Source organism: Ambystoma mexicanum, chromosome 4p, assembly GCF_040938575.1.
Source record: "Ambystoma mexicanum isolate Mex_15411 chromosome 4p, UKY_AmexF1_1, whole genome shotgun sequence".
Classification (NCBI taxonomy): Eukaryota; Metazoa; Chordata; class Amphibia; order Caudata; family Ambystomatidae; genus Ambystoma; species Ambystoma mexicanum.
Window position 1 is genome coordinate 685,062,115 of NC_090927.1, and position 27,065 is coordinate 685,089,179.

At 45.5% G+C, this 27,065-nt stretch overlaps 1 protein-coding gene across 2 annotated transcripts in view; it reads left to right on the plus strand.

Annotated features, from left to right (window-relative positions):
* The window catches only part of KCNQ5 (potassium voltage-gated channel subfamily Q member 5), a 1,047,762-nt gene extending 1,026,808 nt beyond the window's left edge, over positions 1 to 20,954 (plus strand). For both annotated transcript variants that reach the window (XM_069606244.1, XM_069606245.1), the window contains 2 exons: positions 15,455 to 15,581; positions 18,443 to 20,954. In XM_069606244.1, the coding sequence (XP_069462345.1) occupies positions 15,455 to 15,581; positions 18,443 to 19,393 (1,078 nt within the window). In that variant the 3' untranslated portion in view covers positions 19,394 to 20,954. The remainder of the gene's footprint in view (positions 1 to 15,454; positions 15,582 to 18,442) is intronic.
* Positions 20,955 to 27,065: the final 6,111 nt, after the last annotated feature.

Consider the following 27,065-nt stretch of genomic DNA (forward strand, 5'->3'; position numbering starts at 1 on the left):
AGTGATAAGAGCACCATAGCCTGGAATCTTTGCCAGGTTAAAGAATCAGGGAAATCAGTGACTCACCCATAGTCAGACACCTTACCCGAAGTAGGAAAAGAGTTGAATAAGACAGTTAGTGTTGTTAGAAGATGAGATTTAAATGTTTGGCCTGGAACCTTCTGATTTAGGAGTGAGTTAATATTTTTCTCCATCTCTTCCGTTGAGATGGGGAGTTCAAGGCGATCAAGCAATATGTGAGAGAGTTTAGGGAGGGTGTGCAAAGCAAGGTAAGAGCCTGAGCCTCGAGGGTGGACCTCTTGCCAGCCATCAGTTCCTCATAGAAACATACAACACCTCAAGCTTTGCCTTCTCTGTGAAATGAAGGACGCAGTTTCTGTCCTTAATGCCCGTAACATAATTCCTAGTTTTTTGCTGCTTCAGTTTAGAGGCTAGTAGCTTATTCACCTTATTGCTCTCAGCATAATAGAATTGTTTTGTGCGGAGCAAAGAGTAGGCCGTTTCCGAAGCCATCAACGCCTCCAGCATGGATATAGACATTCTAACTTCCATGAGGGAACTTGGGGACCGTGTCTGGGCATAGAGCACTTCGCACTCACACACTTGAGATTCCAACCACTCTGTTACCTGGTTCCGAGTATTAAAATAGGGGCAGATTAGCTCATGAAATCCCCTCTTATAACGACCTTCATTGCATCCCTGTTTTCCATGAAATAATTGTCGGAAAGAGGCCACCAAGGGGCGCGCAGTTGGCAGCTGCCTAAGCACAGAGCTCCTGCTCCATCAGGTCAAAAAGTGTGCAAAAACCTCACTCCTGAACTGTGTCAGGAGCACGGCAACCAAACCATTCCTCATAAAGGCACTTGGAGCACATCTGTGCAGAATTTGAGGTGAATCCACCCTCAAAGAGGCGAGAAATATCCAGAGGAAGTCCAGACGGGAAACGGGCAGAACAAATCCCATCCTCCCGTTCCAAGTCTACAGCTGCCGCACTTCCAGGCCTACATCCACGTGCTCTGAATGAACATTCGGCCCCGGAAGCCCTAATCAGTGGGGAAATTACGGCTGGCATCCTAACAATCAAAGGCGGACCCTCTGAGGTGGCAACCCCCAAGGAGAGGAGACCCTTATCCGGGATGTAATGGATAGAGGGCAGGAGGGGTGGCAGTAGGGTAGCCCCTTGGAAATGGGGTGCTTCTCCCAAAGAAGGTGCTCTGAGCCAAAGGGCAGGATAGTCAGTGTGCCGCACAGTCCGAATGTGCAACACACTGTAAGCCCACCGTTTTGTGGGAGGCCTCTGCATAGGACTATGAGACTCACTACAAGCCCCTCCCCTTTCCTTATCACAGCGGTTCACAACACCCAATGGAGTCCCAGTGCAGCGAAGGGATTAGCTGAGACCATGCTCCCACGAGGTATTTTAATGATAGTTGCTCTCTATCTGGTATGCGGTCCCCTACCTCTCCACTGGTCCAGCTGGGCACTGAGTGTGCAGTGTAGGGGCTGATACCCCTGAATACGCGGTTCAGCATTGGAGACAGAATCCAAAGCTCACTCCTTATCTACAGCGACCAGGACTCGGTGCGCGCCCTTATCCATAGGGGACACCTGGCCATGCATCTTTCCTAAATCATGCAGGTGTGAGCCATATCCCCGGATGCTAAATGAAGCTGATTCCCCTGCCCAGGAGAAGTCGCAATGAAACCAGAAGCCCAGGAGACGAGTGAATCGCCCTTTCACTACCCCCAATCAAATGGACTCGGAATCCTCTTTAAAGAGATTTCACTACTCTTCCCAGTCACTAACAGAACCCCCCCGCAGAACGCCAGGTCATGGCACAAGAAGCCGAGGATTCAGTGTCTACCAAGAAGGACATACCTTTCCTGTTGGAGGAGATCCGGGGCATAAAAACTGATATCGGCTGCAGACTGGACAAACTTGATAAGCAGGTGGACAAAATCAATGATAGACTGCAAGGAGTCGAGAACAATCAGTCCTCCCGGATGCGATCGAAACCCAAATGGACATGAGACTGTCCGAATTGGAAAGAAGAGAAATGGAAATGGCCCTTAAAATGGATGACTTCGAAAACAGGGAGAGAAGGAACAACCTGAGATTTTTGGGAATTCCGGAGAAGGAAGGTGAAATGGAAAGATATAGGGCCTCATTACGAGGTGGGCGGTATGGGTTTAATGGCGTTGGTAAAGGCGCCAGAGCTGTTAAACCCATACCGCTCTATTACGAGGTCCCCTCTGGGGACCCGCTCTGGACGTCTGGTTTTACCAGCATATACTTTAATCCCATTATTGTAACTCAAACAGGCCTCACATCACAGCTACGTTTTGTCACACGTTGCTCCTAACATTTGTAATGCAACCACAATACATTAACAATAACATATGCACCATTACATGAAAACATATATCATTTCATGACTTCCGCTGCAAAATCAATTTCACTTCCATTTTTAATGCAGAACTGGTCAAAATTGTTCAAACTTGCTGTGCTGGAAAGCCTCTAAGCTATAGATATCCTGTGGTAATGACCTTCCTCCTGCTGAGTGCCAGCAGTCACGTTAAACAAAAGTACCTGAAACGGGGAACTCAGGCCCATTCTGCCGGCATCAGACAATCCTGTCCATGCAATTGGAACCTCTCAATGTGGAGAGCGCAGCCCCCTTCACTGATGCCAACAATATGGCCTTGCTAAAATGGCTGCAAACATGGCACAGTCTCTCGCACGGTACGTCACGGTACGTCTTTCCTCTTCCTTTTTTTCACATTTTATTTTTCCAGCCTCCAATGAAAATATCATCAAAGCATCACTATCCCAACACGCATTATGTGAAGAAAACGCCACAGAATAAGAGTGAGTCTTTTGGGTTTATTTGGTCAGAGCAAACGCGACAGCAGGCTCTGCTCAACACAGTAGGCACCAACTGTCCACATCCAGACTCGAGAACCATTCCATACATAAACACTCCAACATAGAACATTTGAGCTAACAATGGAGCACAGGCCCCACGTAACTAATGCAATACAGTTAAAACACATGATGATTGGAAATGTTAATACAAGTGAGTATACACTGACTGTTACCAGCCAATAAGACATTTGTCAATCCTAACACATCTCCTCCCCTACAACTTTGAACCAATTATTCTACACAGAAGTCTTTAAGCCAAAACAGCTTATTCTTTACTCTTTCCGATCTCAGTCCCATTCCCATATTGGTTTGAGAGCACCCATCAAGTTTCTCTTTAGAAGAATGTTCACTTCCCACATTGCACTGAAAAGTCTGATCATCATTGGTTTCATTGGACTCCAAATTATTATTCTCCTCACCACCAGATGGACACTTTACTAATTTGGACATAGACCAGCACTCTCCTACTTCCATGATAACAACATTCCCCCTTACAACAGAAATTCTCTTAGGTCCAATAAATTTGCTTCCTACGCATTTGGGAGATAGCCTGGGATTCCTTATGAGGACTAAATCCCCCTTTTCCCACTTAACCATTTTGGTCTTTTTGTCCTCATCAAATCTCTCTTTATACACATCCTGCCCTTCTTTAATAAGTGTCATAATTTTTTCCCGGTCAATGTTGACACTTTTCGCCATGTCCAACCAGCCAGGACACAGTTTTGTGCCAGGTTGCCTTCCCTTGAGAGACATAAATGGAGAGATTCTTGTAACTGAGTGTGGTGTTGTGCAATAGTTCCATATCATCTCTCTCAAAACATATGGCCATCTCAACCCCGAAGCCATCGCTAGTTGAATTCCACTTTTCACAAATCTATTGGCTCTTTCAACCAGGCCATTGGCCCTGGGGTGATACAAGGCCGTCCTAATGTGCCTTATACAATATTTTTTCAAAAAACTCAACATTCTGTCAGAACAGAACTGTACACCCTTGTCGGTGACTAGCTCTGTAGGAAAACCTTCCCTATGGAATACTTCCTCAAAAAATAGTACAATTTCTGCAGTTGTGGCCTCACGAATTGCCTTCCATTCAATCCACTTAGAATGGTAATCCACCAAAACCACAATATATTTGTATTCATCACCCAGATCCTGTAACGGTCCAATTAAATCAACGGCAACCTTATGCCACGGTTCACTGGGTACCTTGACTGGACTTAATGGTACCTCTCTGGTCACTTTATTCTTGTCACACTCTGCACACTCCCTGCAATTCCTTACACACTTCTCAAACTCGCTATCAATTCCAGGCCACCAGAAAGATTGTCGCAAATATCTCTTCGTACCACCCATACCTATGTGCCCCTGGTGAGCTATATTTACCAAAAGAGATTTTACTCCACTGGGAGGTACTGTCCTGCTTCCTTTCCTGAGTTTGCTCCCATCTTCTGACAAACTCAATTCATCCTTTACACTATAGTATCTCCCAAACTCCCTTCCAACCTCATTCTTATGTGGCCACCCTTCCTTAGTCCACATTTTGACTTGCTGCATCACATTATCTTCTTCAACAACACTCTGCCATTTACCCATATCTATAGCATCATGTTCAACTTCCAAAATGCTAAAATCCTGATCATCCAAAACTCCACTAGTCTCATCACACCCCACAGGTAATCTAGACAGACAGTCTGCCACTACATTGTCCTTCCCAGGAATGTAACACACTCTAAAGTTGTAGCCCATAAGCTCTACCATCCACCTTAATATCCTGGGGGAACCCTTGGTTCACTCGGAACCACCCATCAACTGCACTAACGGCTTATGGTCCGTCCTCACAAGAAAGGTCTGTCCCCATAGGAATAATTTAAAGTGAGCAATGGCCCATGAGACGGCCAAAGCCTCCCTCTCGATGACAGAATAATTATTCTCTGTCCCTCTACGCGGCCTCGAGTTGAATGCAATAAGGTGTTCACTCTTGCTAGAATCAAACTGGGTTAAAGCTGCACCTAACCCCCGAGTGCTAGCATCAACTGACAACATTGTCTTCCTGCCTGAGACAAATCCTCCCAAAGACGGTGCTTGAATTATGCCCTTTTTTATCTGTATAAAAGCTTCATGACACTCCTTAGACCAGTCAAACTTTACTCCCTTCTTTAATAACTCTCTCAAGGGAGAGGATACGGTTGCAAAACCACTAACAAATTTGTGGTAATACTCCGCCAGCCCCATGAAAGAGCATAATTGATCCTTATCCTGGGGCTGGGGAGCACTACTAATACTCTCAATGAGAGATTTCTTGGGGGCAATGCCATCCTTGGAAATCTTATGGCCTAAGTATTCCACTTCTTTGACTCCTATCCTACATTTGTTTCTCTGCACCGTCAATCCTGCTTCCCTTAACCGATTCAAAACAGCCTTCAACACCTTGTCATGTTCACATTCATCCATTGGCAAACACCAAAATATCGTCTTGAAACACTGTTACCTTCTCCAAACCCCTCAACACCTCTTCCATCACCTTCTGAAAAACAGACGCGGCCGAAGCCAGCCCAAATGGCATGCGATTAAACTTAAATGTACCCTCAGGGGTGATGAAGGCAGTCAGATGTTGAGATTCTTTGGAAAGGGGAACTTGGTGATAAGCCGCCGAAAGGTCAATAACCGAAAACCATTTAGGCTCACCAAGTGTGGAGAGCGTCTCCGAAATGTTAGGCATGGGGTGCCTCTCCACCAAAATATTTCGGTTAAGGCTCCGTAAGTCTACACACAACCTCAGTTTTCCATTACTCTTAGCAACCAGTACTATAGGTGACAACCACTCCGTAGCCGCAACAGGCTCAATCACCCCTTTGTCAATAAGATCATTCAGTTCAGCACATAGCTGTCTCTTAATATTTAACGGTACATGTCTTACTTTATGAATTATGGGTTGAGCATCTCTTTTAAGTTTTATGTGATGTTCAAACGGTCTAAGCCTTCCCAACCCCTCAGAAAACACCTACGGAAACTCCCTAGACCACACATCACCAACTTCAGCAATCGTTACAGGGTCAAGTGCATTCGCTTGCACTCTAACCCCCAGACACCTTTGTTCCTCCCAACCTAATAGGGAGGCACCTCTCGTTGCAACAAAAATATTAGCTTGACATTTTCTTTCCTTGTACATGACTTGTGCAGAGAATTGACCCAGAATTTCTAATAGAGACTCCCCATAACCACATGGCTGAATGTCAGATGGACCAAGTACACTTTCACTTTTCTTTAAGACATTCACCAACGTGTCACGTGATACAATGGTCCACGGTAAGCACGTGTCCACTTTCATCTTGATATGACAGCCATCAATGGTGAATATATCCACAGGTCCCTTTGTTTCACCGAATATGGCTGATATTTCGAACACATGTCTGGGGCCGGACTCCTGTGTGGTAGCCACCTCTTGTTTGTTGTAGTTCCTCCTAACATTTTCTTCATTGCTATTCCTAGGTTCTATGAGGTTTATTGAGGAACTCTTGCAGACATTGGCAAAATGTCCCTTGCCCTTGCACTTGAAACATTCCGCAAACTTGGCCGGACAGGAAGGGTAATTCGGCCCATGCTTAAAACTGCCACACTTGGTACACTTTGTGCCCCAAGATCCCCTTCTATTCGAATTGGTCCTTGGCTTTCACCTCTGGTCAAGTGCGCATACTACTTCGGATGCTTGCTTATCAATGTTCAACTCCTTCACATATTGAGACGTCTGCTCTATGCTCTGAGCTAACTCCATTGCCTCCTCCAACTTCTTATCCTCAGTCAGCAATTTTTCCTGAATTCTGACATTGTTCGTACATCTCACTAACTGGTCTCTGATCAGCGAGTCGGTAAGTGGTTCAAATTCGTAGGTGTGACTCAGCGATCTTAGTGAGGCCACATAGGACTCAACTGACCCCGAGGAACCTTGTGTACGCTGGAAGAACTTGTGCCTCTCAAAAGTCACGTTCTTCTTTGGCTCAAAGTGGTCCTCCAATTGCTTGAGGGCAAAGGCATATTCGTCTATATCTGCAGATTATGTTGTTTGATTTCTTACTAAACCATCAAACACACTGCGCCCTTCAATCCCTAAATTATGGAGTAGCAATGCCTTTTTTCGCGCTGCACTGAATCTATCTCCTCCCATAGCCACTAGATAATTCTCAAAGATGTCTTTCCACCTGTCCCATAGGATGGAGGGGCGACCAGCCTCATTCGAGCAGGCTACAGGAGGGGGAATCATTGCTGCCAAGGCTAAAGTGGCAATCAGTTATGGGAGGAAGGTTGCAGGCAGCTAATGGCGAACAGTGCAGGTCAGATAAAGTTAATTCAACAGTAGCACTGGGTTGAATGGAAGTGGCCAGACCATTGACACCAGGTGGTGTGGCATCAATTATGTGTGTTTCACTCCAAGTCTTCCTTCTTTAACATGTGGTTGAAACAGATCCAAAAGGAACACAACGTGCACAAATTAAGGTAGCCAAGTACTGCTGATAGGCATTAAGGCAGCTGCGCCGTGACAAAATATGATAGCGTTCTCAGTTCCGTAGCCCAGCAATGCCAGCTGAGCCCGGAGCAAAGCTACGTGGGCAGAAACAACAAAGTCTCGTATTGCAGCCACGCCCCCAGCGCGCGCACAGTCCTGGAGCAAGGCCGCATAGACAGGAACAACAGAGCCACGTGTTGCAGCCACGCCCCCAACGCGCACACACAGTACCAGGTAGCGCGCACGGGCGTATATGATGACAGCAGTGCTCTCGAGGACGTCCAGGTTCGTGGGGAAGCTCGCGCCGCTACGGGTATGCCGAAGCCCCAAAACAACGCGCTTGGTGTACGTGCTCCAAGACCCACCAAACTACACCTCCTGACCTGAATTTGCGGTCCCCGGGGCACCTCCTCCAGCCCGCTATTGCGATCAACAAAGTGAGGGCAAACCAACCGGGAGACTGCTCTCACGAGGCTTCCGTGGTTGCGGGGCCGGTCCGTAATCAACGAGATCCTCGTCGCCAATGTGAAGAAAACGCCACAGAATAAGAGTGTCTTTAGGGTTTATTTGGTCAGAGCAAACGCGACAGCAGGCTCTGCTCAACACAGCAGGCACCAACTGTCCACATCCAGACTCGAGAACCTTTCCATACATAAACACTCCAACATAAAACATTTGAGTTAACAATGGAGCACAGGCCCCACGTAACTAATGCAATACAGTTAAAACACATGAGGATTAGAAATGTTAATACAAGTGAGTATACACTGACTGTTACCAGCCAATAAGACATTTGTCAATCCTAACACATTACTTCTGTCCCTATTCACTAAGCAAGTGAACAGCTCACATAGCAGCCCGCTGCTAAACTAATATCATGGAAGAATGAACCTACTCGGACACATGCTGCGTTGTCACGTTCTGGCACGCAGCAAGGTTCTCTTTTCTTTTTGTTCAACGCTCCTCCACAGCAACCGAACGTTGCTACCTGTCATGGCAATGCCCCCAAAGCACAATCACTAACTCCTCCAGCATTCCACCTGACGTCATCAGTCGGACTGAGCAGCTGAGGCAGACGGAGCTCACAACCCCAACAGTCTCTCAAGCAGCGGCCACCCTTCAGGTACGAGAAACTGCTGACTATGCCTCTGCAAATACTTGGAAAGTCATTGGACTCCTGTATTTAAAAGCTCTGTTCCGTTGAACGTCCTGTGATGTGTTCAAATTTGACAGGCACTGTTTGCTGGCTAAAAGCACCCTCACAGTTAAAATACCACCACTGTATTTCGTAGCATTGCCTCTGCAGCTCCTGGCAGCTGCTCTCGTCTGCCTCTGTAGTACTTTGCAGTGCCTTACTATATGGGCCTCTCTTGATGTTTCCTTTCACTTATGGCCCCACTTAAATAATGTGCAGTGCTTCCGGAGTGCTCCACTCAGCCCCAGACCGCTGCAGCTCGTATTTAATTGGCATTATCAGACACCTGAAGCAGCAATGGCTGGACTTCTCTCCTCTGCTTCTGAAACGCCTTTATATGGGTTATGCTTGCCCTAACTGCACCTGCAGGGCCACACTGCCTTTTTTATATTCATTGCAGGCCTTCACTTCCTATGTAGCGCCTCTGTATGAGTCACAATTGCCCTCACTGCGCCTCGCCTGCAGTGCCTCAATGCCAATCAGCGCCCTTACCTGAGAGAGGATTTCTTCTCTTGGGGGTGCCGGTGGGTGTCCTTCCTTGGTGCTGCTGTCCCCTCATCAAAATCAGCTTAATCCTCGTCGCCATTGTTGAGTTCTATGTCTGGTTACAAGTGACTCCGACAACTTCTTGATAACTGTAAGTTCTTTACTTGGTTTGGGTTTATTAATTACAGTTCTTTAAGTCAGATAAGTCATGGGGAAAATAGGACATCCACCGGCATCCTCTCTCAGGGCTTACATCTTTCAACTGACCACCCTGGAACACTCACTCATGGGTAAACATTCTGCGCTCTGCCTTCCATCTCTACATTCCACTCTCTTGTTGGCAGAGCTAATCATAACACTCCCCTCCCTTTGCCTTTTAATGCGACTTACTTTCTTTTTTCATTCCGTTAATTGTAATCCGAATTTCAGCCACTGTTCCTAACTCTGATCTTGCACCATGTTTTTTTATTTCTTCCTTTCCTTTCCTCAAGAACTTTCCCCCCCCAAAGAAAATCTTCCTTGGTTAAAATAAACAACTCTGAAACCGTACCTTCATCAGTCAGTGGGTGATGAACGATTCCTGGTTCTTTTGCTATCAGTGGACACTATGATGTCACTAACAGTTGTAATGAGATATTACAGCTGGCTGTCACTTTCTTATTGCAAATTAGATATGATGTGCTAACTCGATTGCAATAACTGCAGGCTTTTTTATGTGGATTCCAGCCTCCCATACAAAGTGTTTATACATTAATAAGAGCAATACAATGATTTCTACGAATGCTAGTAATTATATTTGTGTAATAAGGAAATTACAACTTTGAGGTAATGCAATACCTATTCAAATGTCTGAATGTGTGTCTGCCATGGCGCATGGGTTCCTATTAACTGTCTGTAACAAACTTGTGAGAAAATAGCTTATTAGCACCCTAGAAACATTGTCCAATATGATTACTGTTTTGGGTGGTTGGTGGGGAGTAAAGCTGTCCCAAAAGGTTTATCAAATGCGCAATCAATGCATTGCACTTAGGACATGCAATCACATTCATTTTTGGAAAAAATCATTCAGTCTATTCAAATTGCATCAGTTGTATCAATGTGCATAACTATATCAAGTGTGGTGATTTGGGGAGGCAGATCTATTTGGTGTCTGGGCTGGACGTGTTCACTGCCAAAGCCCAGGTCGAGCAGCATTAAGGAGGGGAACAGGTACTGATCAATGGGATGCTTATCTTGACAGCAAGGAGGCTGGTTTAGCCAAGAAATACATCACGGATGGGGGCCCCCCTCCCATCGCTTCAAGGACGCCACAATGGCAACTCCTGGCATGATTGCTGCAGCTTTGTTATCTTCATAGGTCCTGGGGTAGGGGGAGGGCTGAAGGACTAAGAAGAGGAAGTGAGGAAATTAGATCTGAAGCCGAAGACCATGCAGAGCTCCTTGGTGTGGTAACAGAGGCTGCAGAGGGGAAGTGAATTGGGGCACTGGCGAGGGTTAGAGCGAGCCGTGGTATGTTGGGCCCAATGCAACTTGCAAACCCCACGAGGTTACAGTGCTACAATCGGACACTGGAATAAGTGTCCTTCTAGAGGTGTTTTGTCTCTTGGCTACCAGAGGACATTGTGCAAGGGACATTGCCAGGATCACAGTCTCTTTGTGTGATCCGTAAGAGTATCCAGGCCAGAAGGGATTCAGGCATCATCCGATAATGACAGTGGGACAGGGAGCTTTGTTGGCCTTTTTGGCGGTCCCTAACAGTTTTTATTAGAGAGGTCAGCAGTGATGACAATAGAGATAGTTGTTCTGATGGAGAAAACTCTATAAATAAATGTCACCAACTGGAGAGGCACTGAAATGGGGGGAATGATGGTGAATATTCTACAGAGAAATGTGAGTATCCTCAAGCCAAGGGCAGTTATCAGAGACTGTCGCTGGATAACGTAAAGCTGCCAAAAGAGAGAAAGCATGAAAAGAAATAGAAACATACAATTTGATTGAAGTGGAGTCAGACAATGCTGAAATTGAATAAATTAGCTTTGTAAAGATCTCTCCACTGTTGGATACTTGAGGCTTACTTGATTTCTGATGGAAGTCCCACACTCTGGGCACTGCACTCCAGATGCTGCATTGGCTCGGTTCTCTGCCATAGAAAAATCAGAAGATTTGCCCACATGGCCACTGCCTGTAGTTTAGAAACACTGGGATGAATGAATAAATTACTCCCAACTGAACCAAATCTCAAAAACTAGGCAGCTTCGTACTTTTAGGATACTTCGAGATTATTAATTTGTTTTAAAACTCGTATACATTATCTATTCCTTTGTGATTGCAAGCAAGGTGTTCAACGTCAAGAAAGTTGGGACCCGGGTAGACTTGTTCATAGAGGTTCCAGAAGCTGCATAGAGAAAACAGGTCAACTGTTCCCTGCTGAACTTTGCTGTTAAGAGACAACTCAGGCTCAGACATTCTGACAAGCAAATTAGGGTGGCTTCAAGCAAACAATTGTGTTGCCCCTTGGTGATTTAGCAATGCAGAAATGTGTTACTCCACTCAATGCTTCTGATTTTATTGACTGCAGACGTAGAGTAGGTTGCGCTGCATTGCCATGTTTCAAACCAGTGACACTGAGGTTACAAAAAGATCATTGTAGCAATCACATTAATCCATGGGGGTATCTAACTGGGATTGGAAATTGTGTTGTGAACTCACACACGTTTTATAAAGCGGGTTTTGTCATTTATTACACTATTTTACCTACTAGATAATTGGACCTGCAGGTTAGCCCCATATCTCTAGGTCTAGGTCTCTTAGCCCCTGGAGCTCTTTTAATGGGATTTAAAATTGTGGCCTGCATCTTTGTGGAAGATGCACTAAGTCGCTGAGTTGTCATATTGAGATTAAAAGATTTCACATAGATCTTCACATAACTCACAGTAACTCCCTGAGTTGTATTACTAGATCGGAAGGTCAAGAGGAGCCCGTGGTGGAGGCAGGGTTTGGTGCAAGAGTTGCTGAAGGGCACCTAATTTGGCACCCAGAAATATGATGCCATTACTTTGCAGATAGCCCACTGCGTATCTGAAAAAGGACCTCCTGGTGGCGCCAGCCCCTAACATCCTTTCCTAGCAATGCTTCAAACAGGGGCAAATGTGCATTAGTCCAATTAGAAATTGGAAGATTTACTGAAGGGCTGGGTCAGATTCCAAAACCCAAAAAGTAGCAAGCAGAATGTACAAATGGGCCTAGGAGCAGTCGCTGGCCACCCCTACTCACTGAGGGGAGAAATCTCCCTGAATAGTGATACTCAAAAGGGGACTATCTCATTCAGGGAATGAGGCAAATGCACACCCTCATGGAGGGAACTGAGAGGAGATGGACAGGGTATGCATGGGCACTCAAAGTTCAGACATAATATCAACCAAATGTTATGCCCCATATTCTTAGGAGCAGGTAGTGATTGGGAAATTCCTTGGACATTTTAAAGCAAACATTTGTGAATTAAACAAGGTACTACATTGCAGTTTGGTTCATGAACTACTAGCTACATTTACAATTCAGATACAAGATATATCTGACATTGCGGGCATCAGATGGGTGATCTTCTGGGACTGACATTTTAGTTGCATATACCTGTTTGCTCGAACGGACAACCTTTTGTAGTGTTTCTGGATTTGTGGTGTTTAGATAGTGCTGCAATAATGCTGATAGAAGTCATATGATTACCAAGACAAGGAAGAAGAAAACAAACATACAAGCTGAGCATAAATCGCCTTCCAAAGGTACTGAGAAGTAGAAGATTGAAGGAGTTATGCAAACTATTCATTTGCCAAGAATAGAATGCCCCAAAAAGGCCTGAAGAATGCACAGTGGACACAAACAAAGGACTATGGCACTCCACTGGGGAGGAACCAGCTGTACGATATCAAAACTGACAAACAACTGAAGAGAGAAGCCAGCATGAAGCCAGGCAAGCCAGGAAAGTTCAAACCGGGAGGCACCGAAGAATGGAGAGGAAGCAAATCTTCAGACTGGAGGATGCCGAGAACAAGTAGAAGGAGTTCACTGCAGGCTGACCAAAAGCGGACCAGAGGAGAAGCTTGGAATTGGCTGATGGTGGTGTGACCCCACGAAGGTGGACCGGGTGGTCCCTCAACAGCACTGAGACCGGCTGGCCGGAGACCCCGCAGGGCAAACACAGTGTAGTGGGGAGCAAAGAAGAAGTCACAAAGAGTGTTCCTCAGGAATGCAACAACCCAACACTCTAGGAAGAACCAGTAATGTCCCTCCATGCGAGAGAAGGTAACTGGAGGTACCGGAGACCTGGTAGGGGATTGGCGAATGTGAAGAAGACATCGGGAGCAATCTCTCTCGTCTCAGTAATTGTGTCAAAAGTGCCAAATGTGAAGACGCCATCGAGAGTAATCGCCTGTGTCTCAGTAGCTGTGATAAAAGTAACACGTGTGATGATCATCTTGGGAGTGATCTCCTTTGTCTCAGTTATTGTGACACAGATATCAGAAGAGAATAGGATATACAGAGTAATCTCCCTCAAAGGACTAGCCACAAGAGAGACATAAAAACTAAAGAGTGTCAAGGGAACCATCTCCCTTACCAGAGTGTTAACAAGAACCAAGAACACTGTGGGAGTAGCTTCCCTTATATACATAAAGGGGAGGAAGATGAAATAAGTCAAGGAATAACCAAGTATTGGAGAAAGAATGATTGTGCTACATTTAAGTCAGCCCTAGGAGAAGCCTAGGAAGAAGTACAAGGACTTATAAGAACTGTTGTAAAACATTATAAAAAGACGGCCTGAGGCTGAACCAAGTGAACTAGGAGAAGGGAGTCATTCTCAGGTTTGATCTCTAATTGTTGATCAGAAGCCATAGCACAAGGTTACCAGACAATAGTCGAGAGACCAAACCAAGTGAACCAGGAGAAGGGAGTCATGCTACTGACAGTGTCTACTTTTGTTGAAGTCAAACGTTTATCAAAATCTCTTAGAAAACTGCCCTTAGGGCTGATTACCTTGAACCAGGAGAAGGGAGTCATTCTCCTTGTGTTATTTCTGTTAATAACTTTTTGTATAGTGCTAGGGCTAGAGTAGGGTAGTTTGGACAGGGGAAGGCCAGAGTTGGACAACCACCCTGATGATGAGCACTCAAGTTATTCTTTAGTTAGGTAGGGAAAGGCCCCTTAGTCATAGGGAAAGATAGGTATTATCTTATCAAATTAATAAAGATCTAAAGTTGAAATGTCACCTCTTTGTCTGAGTCCTTCCTCCAGCACGCCACAATAGCCACCCAGACGGGGTATTCCATACTACCTTAGCAAGGCTATGATAGAAACAACCCATACTCTTAGCAATACTGTACCTGAATAAATACTTCTGGATCGGTATTAAATCTACCCCTGCCGCTCCATGTACCTCTCAGGATGCACAGTGTTTTAAATTCCATGTTCAATGTGAGAGGTTGCAAGAGCACTGCAGACCTCAGCATCATTGTAGGCAAAACACAATGGCACAGTCGGTAATATGTCAAGTGGTCCCCATTTTGTATGACTCTGTTGCAACTCCACTTATATTAAAAAAAAAACAGTGGCTTATTGGTGAAATGTTACATTTTCTGATAGACCTTTGCCTCTGAAGGAGAGGGTCAGACATAACCCTACATACATATTAGTTACACTGACCTGTTGGCAAATGAGGAGAATCCCTAACAGCCTGGAGCCTTTGAATGGTTGGTATGGATGGACTAGAGTCAATCAGTACTGAACATGTGTGTGTCTCTGTCTAAGACCGACCTACTCTTCAAAACAGCTTCATCCTAGGAAACAGGAAGATTTCCTGACAGACCGATGCATCAGAAATGCACTTACAGCTTTGGCAGAACCAGCGGAATGTCGATGTGACTACCTCTATACTGTTCCTCTGATAGGCATCTGCCTGTCAATCTAACCATTTAACTTTAGGGCAATTTTCACTTGCCCCTCATATTTCAAAATATATTCAGTATTCCTACAATCTCAAAGCCCACAGATGTTTGGAATCTTCTGCATTGGAACCCATGCTTATCCAGATTGGGTTGGCCGGCTCCTGGTCTCTAAAGTAGTCCATGCCAATATGGAGCTATCAATAAATGTACTTAATAAATAGATAACTTCTGCATTTTCTGTGTTGGATCTGAAAACTGCTTCCCTGCACTCATCATCTGTCATTTAGACTGTCATTGTATTTTTGGTTTGGTTCTTTCGCTTTTGTTAAGCTTATCTGATGCATGTGTACAGATCGGAGAACTGATGATGCATGTTCATAACGCCCATCTTGTTACATTTTATATTTTCAGTGTCGATCAAATTCTTGGAAAGGGGCAAATCACAACAGATAAGAAAAGCCGAGATAAAAATGCTGCTGACATTGATACGAGTGATGACATTAGCATGCTGGGTCGTGTTGTCAAGGTGGAGAAACAGGTATAGCATTTTACTAGAACTTGTGTAACTTTTTCCAAACTCCTCTTATAGGATTTGTGGCTATCTGTGGAATGACAGGGATTAGACAGTGACCGCATAACTAGAGGGAGAGATGTACATGCTTGAGCATCAAGTTCAGAGGGGCGGGGGGGGGGGGGGGCTTCCCCAGGTGTCCTGGGGAAAGGCAGAGCGTTACGACTTGAATGTTGCTTGAATGTTTTCTGGGCCTTGCTTCTGAAAAACGGTGTTATTGCCAGGGTCTTAAATGTAATGCTTCATCAAGTCACAAGACCACTGTTTTGATGCTGTGTCTTTGGTTCATGTTGACCAATAAAGCATGACAGATAGAAGGTTTTTAATAAATCATAAGTCATCACTGAGATGACACTTGGGTCTCTAGAAACATGAGGCTTGCGACCAATGTCTAGGCATAAGCTCCCCATTTAGGTACATTGTGTAAGACTGAAGCATGATGGATGGAAGGTTTTAAATTAATCAAAATCTCATATTCTCTGGCATTGCTGGGACAGCCTTAGAAAACATAATTCTTTGGCCTGCTCTGCCAGTGCAGAAGGGGAACAGCGATATGTAAAGCAGGCGCCGCAAGGGGCAGTCCAACCTGAACTGCTAGGTCACATCCCTTCTAAATGAGACCAGAAGCAACTCCAGACATGTTTTGTCCTTCTTGAGAATCGCCATTGATTTGTAGATTGGATCTCTACAGCAGCCTTGGACCCGCACCTGGACATACCAGTCCTTTTTAGGGTCAATTACACAAAACTGAAAAGTGATGGACTGGCCATCTTCAAGCTGCCTTCTAGACCTCTTGCAGTTTAAATAAAGGGAGAAACACACACACACACAAGACGATGATGATGCAGTAGCGTAATCTCCAAGAGATCACAGTATTGATGATTTCCTTATGATTGCCATGAATCGGCTTGGCATGCATTTTGGTGCAAAATAAAGCCCACAAGAATACATACATTGTAAATCATTTTAGGAAAGGATTGTTGGCAACATGCTAGATCTGTTTTGATTAAACTGTAACTATTTTTACTAGGCTACAATCAATGAATTATTGGCGAATAGGGAGATAAATTAGTACTCCCCTTGTTTTCAACCCTCTACAGATGTTCCAACCTCATTTGATGTTAACAAGAGTAAAATGCTGTCACATTTACAATGCCAAGCCACAAAGCTGAAAACTGAATTTCTGGTAGATGTACATGCATTTAGCCTAAACAGAACAGAAGATGCATAGAAAATCTTTTTTTTTATAAAAACGTAATTAATAAAACATCCTAATTCATACGTGATGTGCTATAAGCACACCAAAATGAAAATGTGTATGAGCAGAAGTGAGTTCCTTCAGTAGAGAGGGGACGGTTATTAAAAACCGAGGAAGGAAGAGCTTCATTGTTCTTGACTGGCAGAGGCAAATGAAGTGGTGCCTCCAATTCCTAGGGGGCGAACGGGTTCTCACCCACATTCTCACCCCCTCCTATGTCTCAATTGAAACATTTTTCCATGTATACACAAAAAAGACTTTAAAAGGATTGTAGATAATGTACAATATTTACCTCCACCTCTAGGGTAGAGGTACAAATTGGTGGATTTTCCAGTTCAAAATCAAACTCATATTAATTTTGGTGGCATTCCATTGCAATACTCCCAGAGGTATGTGCCTCCTAAGAAATGAGAGCAGCACAATTGGCGGAATTTGGAATATACCACCAATTTTACTAATACTTTCCAACTCTTAATAAGGCCATTAGCCTTTAATACCCCTTCTCTCCCCCACCCCTCCACCCACTACCAGGCCAGCAACGTTTTACAAGTGGCAAAACTACATTTAGATTGCTTAGTTTTAAGTACCACAGTACAACAGATATTGACGCACATTTGGAAGAAAAACAAACAGTGGCACTTGATGATATATTTAATGTTCAAATGGGTAGCTTGACAGAAGATGGAGTGGGCCTATTTAATTCTTGTAGAATAAGTACTCCAAAATAACGAAGCAGCATATGGAGCCTAATAAATGCAAGCACAGATAGTAGGCGCTAAGAAGCCTTACTGACCAGAAAAAAGCCCCCGCAAGGTAGTACACTCCATGCACAAAATACAATTACTTGTGATATTGCTCATTTCACTTTCGCAATATGCAGTCAGTCAACACTCACCAGTCTTGCGTTTTCATATTTGCACAAGGTAAATGTGTGGGCAGTGCAGACTCTCAAGAAATGTGCCACAAGCCACTTGCTAGCGGTCAGCTTCTAATTTTCCCCCGCGAGAGTCTGGGAAAATGGAACTCTATGTGGGATTGCATTTTTTATGTTTCTGTGATATAGAGTTTTCGAGCTCACATAAATTAGAGGCCTCATCACATTTGCTGGTAGCACTGTGGTAAATCCACCAAACTCGGTTACCGTTCCAGCCACTCGGTCCTGTGTCATTACAACGGGATCTCGATTGGTGGTAATGCGGTGTAAATCCGCATTTCTGGAGTCCATAGGACTCCATGGAGATGTTTAGCAGATGTACAGTGAGCAGTATTAGCAAGGGGTAAATCTGCCAGGTTTGGAAGGTAAAGTGGAGGATTTTCCTTCAGTAAAATGCAGGAGCGACCTCATACACTTTACCTGCACACCTGTAGCATGAGGTTCGCTAATGCAGTGGTAAAGTAGCAGAATTGCTGCCACTTTACCCCCATTTGTACCACACCACCTTACTTATAATGAGGGCCGATGTTTTTTTTTAAATTTGCCTCACACATAATTAAAAGTATGTGCAGAAAATTATGATTTGATTGAATTCTGTATACATTTTCATACCTTTATTTTTCTCATCCTCCCCAGGTACAATCCATAGAGTCAAAACTGGATAGTCTATTAGATATCTACCAACAGGTCTTACGGAAAGGATCTGCCTCCGCACTCACTTTGGCCTCATTTCAGATGCCGCTCTTTGAATGTGAACAGACTTCAGACTATCAGAGTCCCATTGACAGCAAGGACTTGTCTAGTTCTGCACAAAATAGTGGATGTATATCCCGATCAGCTAGTGCCAATATCCCTCGAGGACTGCAGTTCATTCTGACACCAAATGAATTTAACGCTCAAGCTTACTATGCCTTCAATCCCTCTATGCATAGTCAAGCAACACAGGGGCCAGTGAATCAGAGTGATGAACCTGCGGTAAGCAACAGCATATCAAACCAAATACACCCAGTGGCTAAGCCAACCACACCCACTACATTACAGATACCACCTTTGCCCTCTTTAAAGCATTTAACTAGGCCAGAGCCTATTCATATCATTCCTGCCACCACGCAGGAGGACATTTGCGATGTCACCGCCTGCCTTGTTGCCTCCAAGGATAATGGACAGATTGCACAGCCAAAATTGGCAAAGGGGTTCTCACGGAGAAAAAGTCTTGATGCACAAGGGGGAACACTGGCGTCGATCCCGTTAGCCACGCGCAAGGAGTTGGGAAAGTCATTATCTGTACAAACCCTGATACAGTCGACAGAAGAACCGACCCCGCAGCTTTCCCACAGCAATTCCAGCTGCTCCCGGGTGAGCCAAGAATTTTACCCGGGATGGCGAGAGTCGACGTTGTTCATAGCAGATGAGGAGTTGGAGACAGAGACTGAAACAGAGAATTTTGATGTCATCTCTCAGCCAACAGTGGAAACTGCTCTCTCTCTGGACTCCCTAAGGACTGGAATAGCAAGATCATCTCAAGGCATTTGCAAGACAGGGGATGGTACAGATGCACTCAGCCTGCCACATGTTAAACTTAAATAACATTTGGGGTTTCTTAATAGGCTTAGTAATTATTTTACTCATACATATCATTGCATGAATTTGTTTGAAAGGCCCATTTAATGCGATAAAATTTGCAAGATTCAGGAAGAAACTGAAAGATGGTTGTATGAACCCATGTCTTCTCGTTGCATGGAGATGCATGTTCACGTGAAGGCTACAATTTGAATATCTATATCAACCCATTCATGTAGTAAAGTATAGTAGATTGAAGCAATGACTGATCTACAAATCTAACGCTACAGGGTACGTGCAACTGCTGGGAAGACCTTTGAGGAATACCAGATGTTTCACCATGCAGACATTAACATGCACTTTGCTTATGGGTTCACAAAAAATATGTAGGTTCTGAATTAGACAGTAGTTTATGTTTACAAAAATTATATCATCAACAGCTGCTAGCGAAGTACCAAGGAACAGAATGATATGGGATTATAATGACTGCTAGTTGCAAGATACAAACAAATGAACACATTCTTAATCGATTATTTTCAGACTATCAGAATTAGATAGCTAATTTCTGTATATTTTTGGTGATTCAGTGTTGGGGCAAATATTTTGCACACCACGTCCGGGTTGTTCTTTATGACAAGAACCTTTTGCTATGAAATGTACAAATTCCGCGGATTTATTATACATCAGAAAATATCACTGCAGTCTTAACCTTGGCCAAATGCTGCAAAGGGTATTGCAATGGACTTGAATTTCTTTTACAGAAGTATTCTTGAATGTTACACGATAGCCTTGTTATGTGAAAGTACATGCATACTGTAGAGTGTTTTTACTGCGTCCATCTTGTTGTTGAGACGAACATGGATGCACAGTTGTGATCCATACTTAATGCTTGACGAACAAAGTTCTCTTGGTAAATTGGAAAGATGTCTTGAAGCACAATTAGCTGGTCACTGTTTTTTCCACAAGATTAATCTACATCCAGGTTTTCTTAGGCACTGCAAAAAGATGGGCCATATCAAAACATGATTGCCAATAGAATTTTTACGAGGATCAATGTGGGCTTTTTCTCAGCTTCGCAGATCAATTTAAATATTAACTTATTTAAATGTCTGCAACTGTCTGGCCAAATTACATGTGTATTTAAAAAATAATGAAAGTCTTGTTCAATATACCGAAGCTCTATAAAGATTTTATGATTTTCTTTTATCCAATGTTTCATGTGCCTTTCTTCCATTTTACCCCGTCATAACAGTTGAAGCCAGTGCGTGAATGTAAGGTCAAGAAAGTGGTTCAGAAAGAGGGTAACACAATATGAAATGCATTTGTCAATATTAACTCTTCCCTCTTTCATTGGACTCTAAAGGATGTTGAAAAAGACTTTATGTTGCCAATATAACATCACAAAGAACTTGCTATATTTGCCTTAAAGGACATAATTTACAGCTTGGATTCTCTCAGTTTTAACTTAATTTATTTCAAACAATCTTGTGCACATAACTGAGCAGTTCTATAAATCATGTATGGAAATGTAAATGTCTTTTCTCAAAGTACAAATAAATCAGGAATACCTTATACTTTTTTTAGTTAATGTTGAACCATCTGTTTTTATTTATTCAAGAATGTGTGCCGCCTCACTTACCTTTTGTGATACAATAAATTGGGCCTACTCTGATTTTGGAAGAGCATTTAGTGGGTCTGACAGAGTTCTGTCATAGAACATTTATTTCCAGGGAAAAATCAGGATGTCTCCCCAGTGATGAGGTTCGGTCTCTCAACTACCTCAGACACACGTGTAAATGGAGTTGTGTTAGGAAGACTAAGGGCCTGATACATGGAATCTGCGCATAAATCCTGCAAAGCCCCTACCTGAAAACGACTCTGCACAGCCCTACTTGCAATCTTTCGTCTGCACGCTCCTCGTATTCATGGATTCCAAAGCACATTTCAACCCGACTCGCAAAGAAAACCGAGCTGTGCAAGGAACGCCCATAACACGCATCCATGCAAACCAAAAACATAGCCATAGTCCCACCTTTTCGACAAACCTCCGCGTCCACCTCTGACCCAACATCCAGCACTTCGGCGACACAGCGCGAGGTCCCCTGTAAGTAAAACTGCACCCCAGCTAAACTGTGCGAGGTCCCACGTAAGTAAAGGCTGCACCCGAGCTAAACTGTGCGAGGTCCCACGTATGTAAGGGCTGCACCCCTGTGATTCTGCGCGAGGTCCCCCATAAGTAACGGCTGCGCCCCCTGCATGTCTGCGTGAGTTCCCCCGTGAGTAATGGCTGCACCCCTGCGATTCTGCACATGGACCCCGTATGTAACGGCTGCACCCCTGTGAGCCTGCACGACGTCCCCGCGAAGCCCCGAAAATTCCTGCAAAGTCGATACCATTAATCGACGAAGGGGGTTTTGTATGCAGAATGGCACGCAATTCTCACTGTAAATAATTCCATGAATCGGGCCCTAAGCATTGGTTGGTAAAATGTTTTGAAGGAGAGTCTTAGTCTGTAGTACATACATTTTAATTGATTTTTATCACTAGCACTATCCTACCACCCCTATGTTTAAAAAGGTATCTCAGAATTATCCCATGAGGAGGGAGAGCAGGAAAATGCAGGAGTACAGGAAAAATACCAGGAGGTTTACCTTGACTCGAAGAGCCTGCCACGAGCTGAGACAGCACAAACCCCTTACCTGGCCTCTTATCTCACCACCAACCAAAACACATAAGACATACCTGCGTCCTGTGTCCCCCCTCTTTACAACACAAGACCCAAATGGCGCATCCTGCCTCCTTCTACACCACAACACAAAACCAATAACTGGCTCCAGAACTCTCCACCTTCCAAAACATACAATCCATCAATCCATACCTGGTGTCCAGCTTCCCCACCCCATAACACATAAACCGACCCTGACACCTCAATTATTCCCAGCTATGTCAGAATGAGATCAATGATTTAATTTGTAAATTGGGTATTTGTTGAATGTGAAGTTAGACTCAAATTGCAACAGAGTGCTGTCTATCGGGAGGGGTTGCAGGCATGAATTAGATATTCAATAGTCGGACATTCTCTGCAATATAAAATAATTTTCACAGGATACACAATTTTTTTAAGAGGTAAATCTGGGATTTGATCCCACTCTACACTTTAGGTACTTGACGGCACACATTTCAGCCCCAGCTCATACACATGTGTGTTAATGTATGTCTATATCAATCCTCAGGTTAAGCAAATAGAGTATCATTGCAGTTTTATTTTCCCCATCCTGAATAGGACACTACAAGTACCAGAATGCAAAGTCCGCCTACAAAATCTTTAGGTTTTCCTTCTGTAACATCAACAATTATAGAAACAATAACAAAACCGTGTGACAAGGTTACCTCACTGTGGTCATTGTTTGACACAGACTTGCAGCTTGATATTATGTAGCAACTGAAGAAACTGAACTCCCAAAAAAAGCATAACATTTTCTGTGCATGTGAAAACAGCAAACATCATATAAATCAACTAGATAGTCTACAATGGAGTCGTTTATTTCTTTACATCTGCAGATTGCACTAGAATAAAGAACAGATTAGCTAGTTAAGTGAAGCTATGTGTTTAGTTGTAAGCGGGTTTCAAGTACAGATGTGCACATCAAGTTGCAAGGCTCATCTTACTTCTGCTTAACAGACATCAGTACCCAGCGAGGGACAATCAGATTGTTAGAAACAATCTGATTGGCCCTCGCCCGGTTGTTATCTAGCTGGGAAAGGCTCACCTGAAGCGCTCTGTTCAGAGCACCGAGTCCCAAGTTATTTTCCTTTCTTCCCTGGCCACCATGGAAAGGGAAAAGAGGCTACGTGTAGTTGCTTCTCCCTGATCTCTGGAGGACATTTTTTCTGCTTTTTTTCTCGACTTGAGAAACGGTTTCATGCTGTTTCTCCACTCGAGAAAAAATACTATTAGTACTCTGGTACGATGCGCCGGGGTACTAATAGCAATAGAACCCTCAGAGGGGGTGCATTATCGGGCTGGTAATGGACCCTGGGCTATGTTAAATCCTTGCTTCACTCGGGCTTGTAAATATCTCCCCAAGGGCAGCCCCTCCCCCCACCTCGAGTTCTATTGCTTTAATAAACGTCCCCCATTCACTTCTACATCTGCTGATTAAGCCTTGCACCAAAAGAGCTTCCCATTTACTTGCACTGCTAAAACAATGAGACATGTGAAAAAGGATTTGCGAGCAGGTGAGCGAGGCTCTGTTTTGGTTGGCCAGACAAGATCCCAGGCAAAAGCTGTCTGCCCCAGCAAGACAAGTGTGTTTACTTCAATTGTTTTTTTCTAACCTGGGGCAAGCACTAATGTTTTTGGTGATCAACAGCTTGAACCAAGAGCCAGCCACTTGTCCCGAGCCTGCCTACCTGAGCCCTACCTGCCTCACCTTCCCCCAGTATCACATCACTAACTCTGTGGGCAAACAAATACCGCAGTTACAAATATATGATTGTCTAGAATGCAGTTAAATATCAGAGTCTAAGATGAATCCAAAAGCAGCACAGTTTGATCAATGGTTCTAAGGTAAGGGGCCCAACAAAAATTAATAATTAAATATGATGTATTCATTAAAGTGTTAAAACCCCCACTTATGGGATTTTCACAACACACAGAATAAATGTAAAATAGCTGCAGTGAATGACCTGCGACTATATGTGGAGACTAAGAACTACACAAGCAGTAAGCTCACCGTCAATTATTTGGTGCCATCTCCCAATGGGAATATGCCTGCAATGCATATTCTACGAGAGGATTGCAGAGAAGGAAGATCGGTGACTATCAAAGTCCAGAACAGCATTTGGAAATCCCAAATGTCCACCCAGCTTTCAGCATCCACAAGGGTGATAGGGATTGTGGCGTTGCCCCTTTAAGGGTACGCACGCGACGGAGTGACGTTCACTCCGTCGCGTGCGCTGTTAAATAAACGGGGCGGTTCCTGGTGACGGCAGATCACCGGGGAGCCCACACCGACAACATCACTGTCTCCGTGTCTTACTATCACGGGGGTGGGGGGCTCACGGAGGCGGATCACCGGAGACCGCCAACAGTGGCGACGAGGCCCGGATCACTTCCTGGGACAGGCGGGGAGTTTCGTCGGGAGCGCAGATGATCGCATGTGAACGCTCCGACGAACTCCGACCGCAGAGAAGGAAGCGACGTACGCGGCCGGCGGCCATTTTGACCAATAGGCCTCAGAGACTCACGGCTTCATAACGAAGCGTCGGTGAGCCATCCGGCCACAATTTTTGGAAATTTCAGCGGCGGATGATCGCTGAATACAGCACACGTCAGTTCCAAAAGGAAATTTTGACATTGTCACTGTTATTACCGAGCAGAGGCACGGAGACTCCATGGAAAGCCTGCTGTTGCACTAGGGGTCTCTTCCTCTACTCAACTTTTGGACACCTCATTGTCTGCATGCCGGCTGGAGTGACACCTCCACGAAGATCACGGCTGGTGGTGAGTTGCGGCCCCTTTCTTCTCAATCCTTTGGGGTGCCTGTGCGCTTTCCACCATGGATCAGGCTGCTGCTGCTGCTGCTGCTGCTGCTGCTGCTGTGGCTCCTGTACCTCCGCCTGCTCCTCCGCCGAAACCACCGGGGTCCCTACAGCCAATGCCTGAGTTTGATATCTCGGGTGCTCCATCAGGCCTGGGACAGAGGTGGAAGATGTGGATGGATAGGCTGGAGATGTATTTCAGGGCCACAATGGAGACAACGGACGACGGCAAGCTGGCCACTCTCCTATACTCTGCTGGTCCTGCGGTGCATGAGGTATTTATGTCCCTGCAGCCGGTGGACGGATCGTTTGCGGCGGAGAAGGAGGCACTCCACAATCATTTTCTGCCGATGGCCAATGCGGACTATGAACGTTTTCTTATGGGAACGGCTTGACAAAAAGATGATGAGACTCTGGATGTGTTCTTTGGGCGGCTGCGGCGATTGGCAGCACCTTGTGCCTGGAACGACCCTGAGGTTATGATTCGGAACCAACTCATTCAGGGGTGCAGCTCTGGGAAACTGAGACGCCAAATACTGCGAGAGCCGGGCATCACCCTCCCTCGCATCCTAGAACTGGGTAGGTGCCACGAGGTCTCGGAACTGCGGGCAACCAGGATGGAAGCGGGTGCTCGCCCAGCCAAGATGGAAGAGGTCTGCGCGGTCGGAAGAGGCCGCGGGTCAAGGCGCCCCATGAACACTCAGAGCCAGCGCGCGCAGGGGTCGAATGCCTCGTGCCCGAAGTGTGGGTACGATCTCCCGCACCCCGCGGAATGCCCTGCAACGGGAGTCAAGTGTGGCAGATGCGGAGGCCCTGACCATTTCGCCAGAATGTGCAGGTCTGCCACCCCCAAGATTGTGCCGAGGGGACCAGTTCGAGCCGGCTTCTTCCGGCCCCAGAGGACCTCCAACGTTGCCCAGGTGGACCAGGGTGACGAAGGGGCCCTTCAGGATGAGGTGGAGGAGGAAGAGGACGAGGAGAACGTGTTGTTCGTGTCCAGTGTGAGCGTGCTCAAGTCCCTCTCCAAAAGACAGCCCAGGTGCAACGTGCTGGTTAATGGAGACTCTGTGCCGATGCTAGTGGACACTGGCGCATCCGTAAATGTAATGGCCCGCCAGCATTATAAGACCATGCGGGCCCCGCCCGCGCTGGCTGCGCCGAAGGCACGCATATTCGCCTTCGGCGGGGACCGGCCTTTGCCTCTAGACGGTGTGTTCATGGCTGATGTGCAGTATGGTGAATCACACATACGGGCTAGGTTCTATGTCACACCGGTGAGCGACAACACCCTGCTCTGCTGTGCCGCGGCGGAGGCACTGGGTATCGTCACGTTCGCCTACTCAGTGTACTTAGATGACATCCAGGTCCTCCTGGCCAAACATGGATCCCTGTTTGAGGGCATTGGACAGCTGGTGGGTGAGCCGGTCCGGCTCCATATCGACGAATCTATACAACCAGTGGCGCTGAAGCACCGACGGGTTCCTTTCCATCTCAGGGATCTGGTAGATCGCGAACTTGACAACCTCGTGGGGCTGGACATAATTGAAAAGGTTGAAGGCCCCACCCCCTGGGTGTCCCCCATCGTCATCGCACGCAAACCCAAGCAGCCAGATGCGGTGAGAATCTGTGTGGACATGCGGCTCCCCAATAAGGCCATAAAGAGGGAGCGACACCTCACCCCCACCATCGATGACATTATTGCAGAACTGCAAGGTGCGAGGTTCTTCTCCAAGCTCGACCTGAGATCGGGTTATCATCAGGTGGTCTTGCACCCAGAATCCCGCTATATTACTACCTTTACCACACATCGGGGTCTCTATCGATACAAGAGACTGAGCTTTGGGGTGTCCTCCGCAGCGGAGGTTTTTCAAAACATCATAAGGGGTGCACTGGCGGATCTTGATGGCGTCCTTAATATCAGCAATGATATCTTGGTGTACGCCAAATCGGAGACGGAGCATCTGTCACGCCTGTCCAAGACCTTTGAACGGCTACGCTTGCTGGGCCTCACCCTGCACAAGGACAAGTGCGAATTCCTGAAGACGACGATCGAATTCTTTGGGTTCGTATTTAAGGCGGATGGGGTGTCCCCGGATCCCCGCAAAGTGAGGGACATTAAGGAGGCGCGCCCGCCTGAGAATGTTGCGGAGGTGAG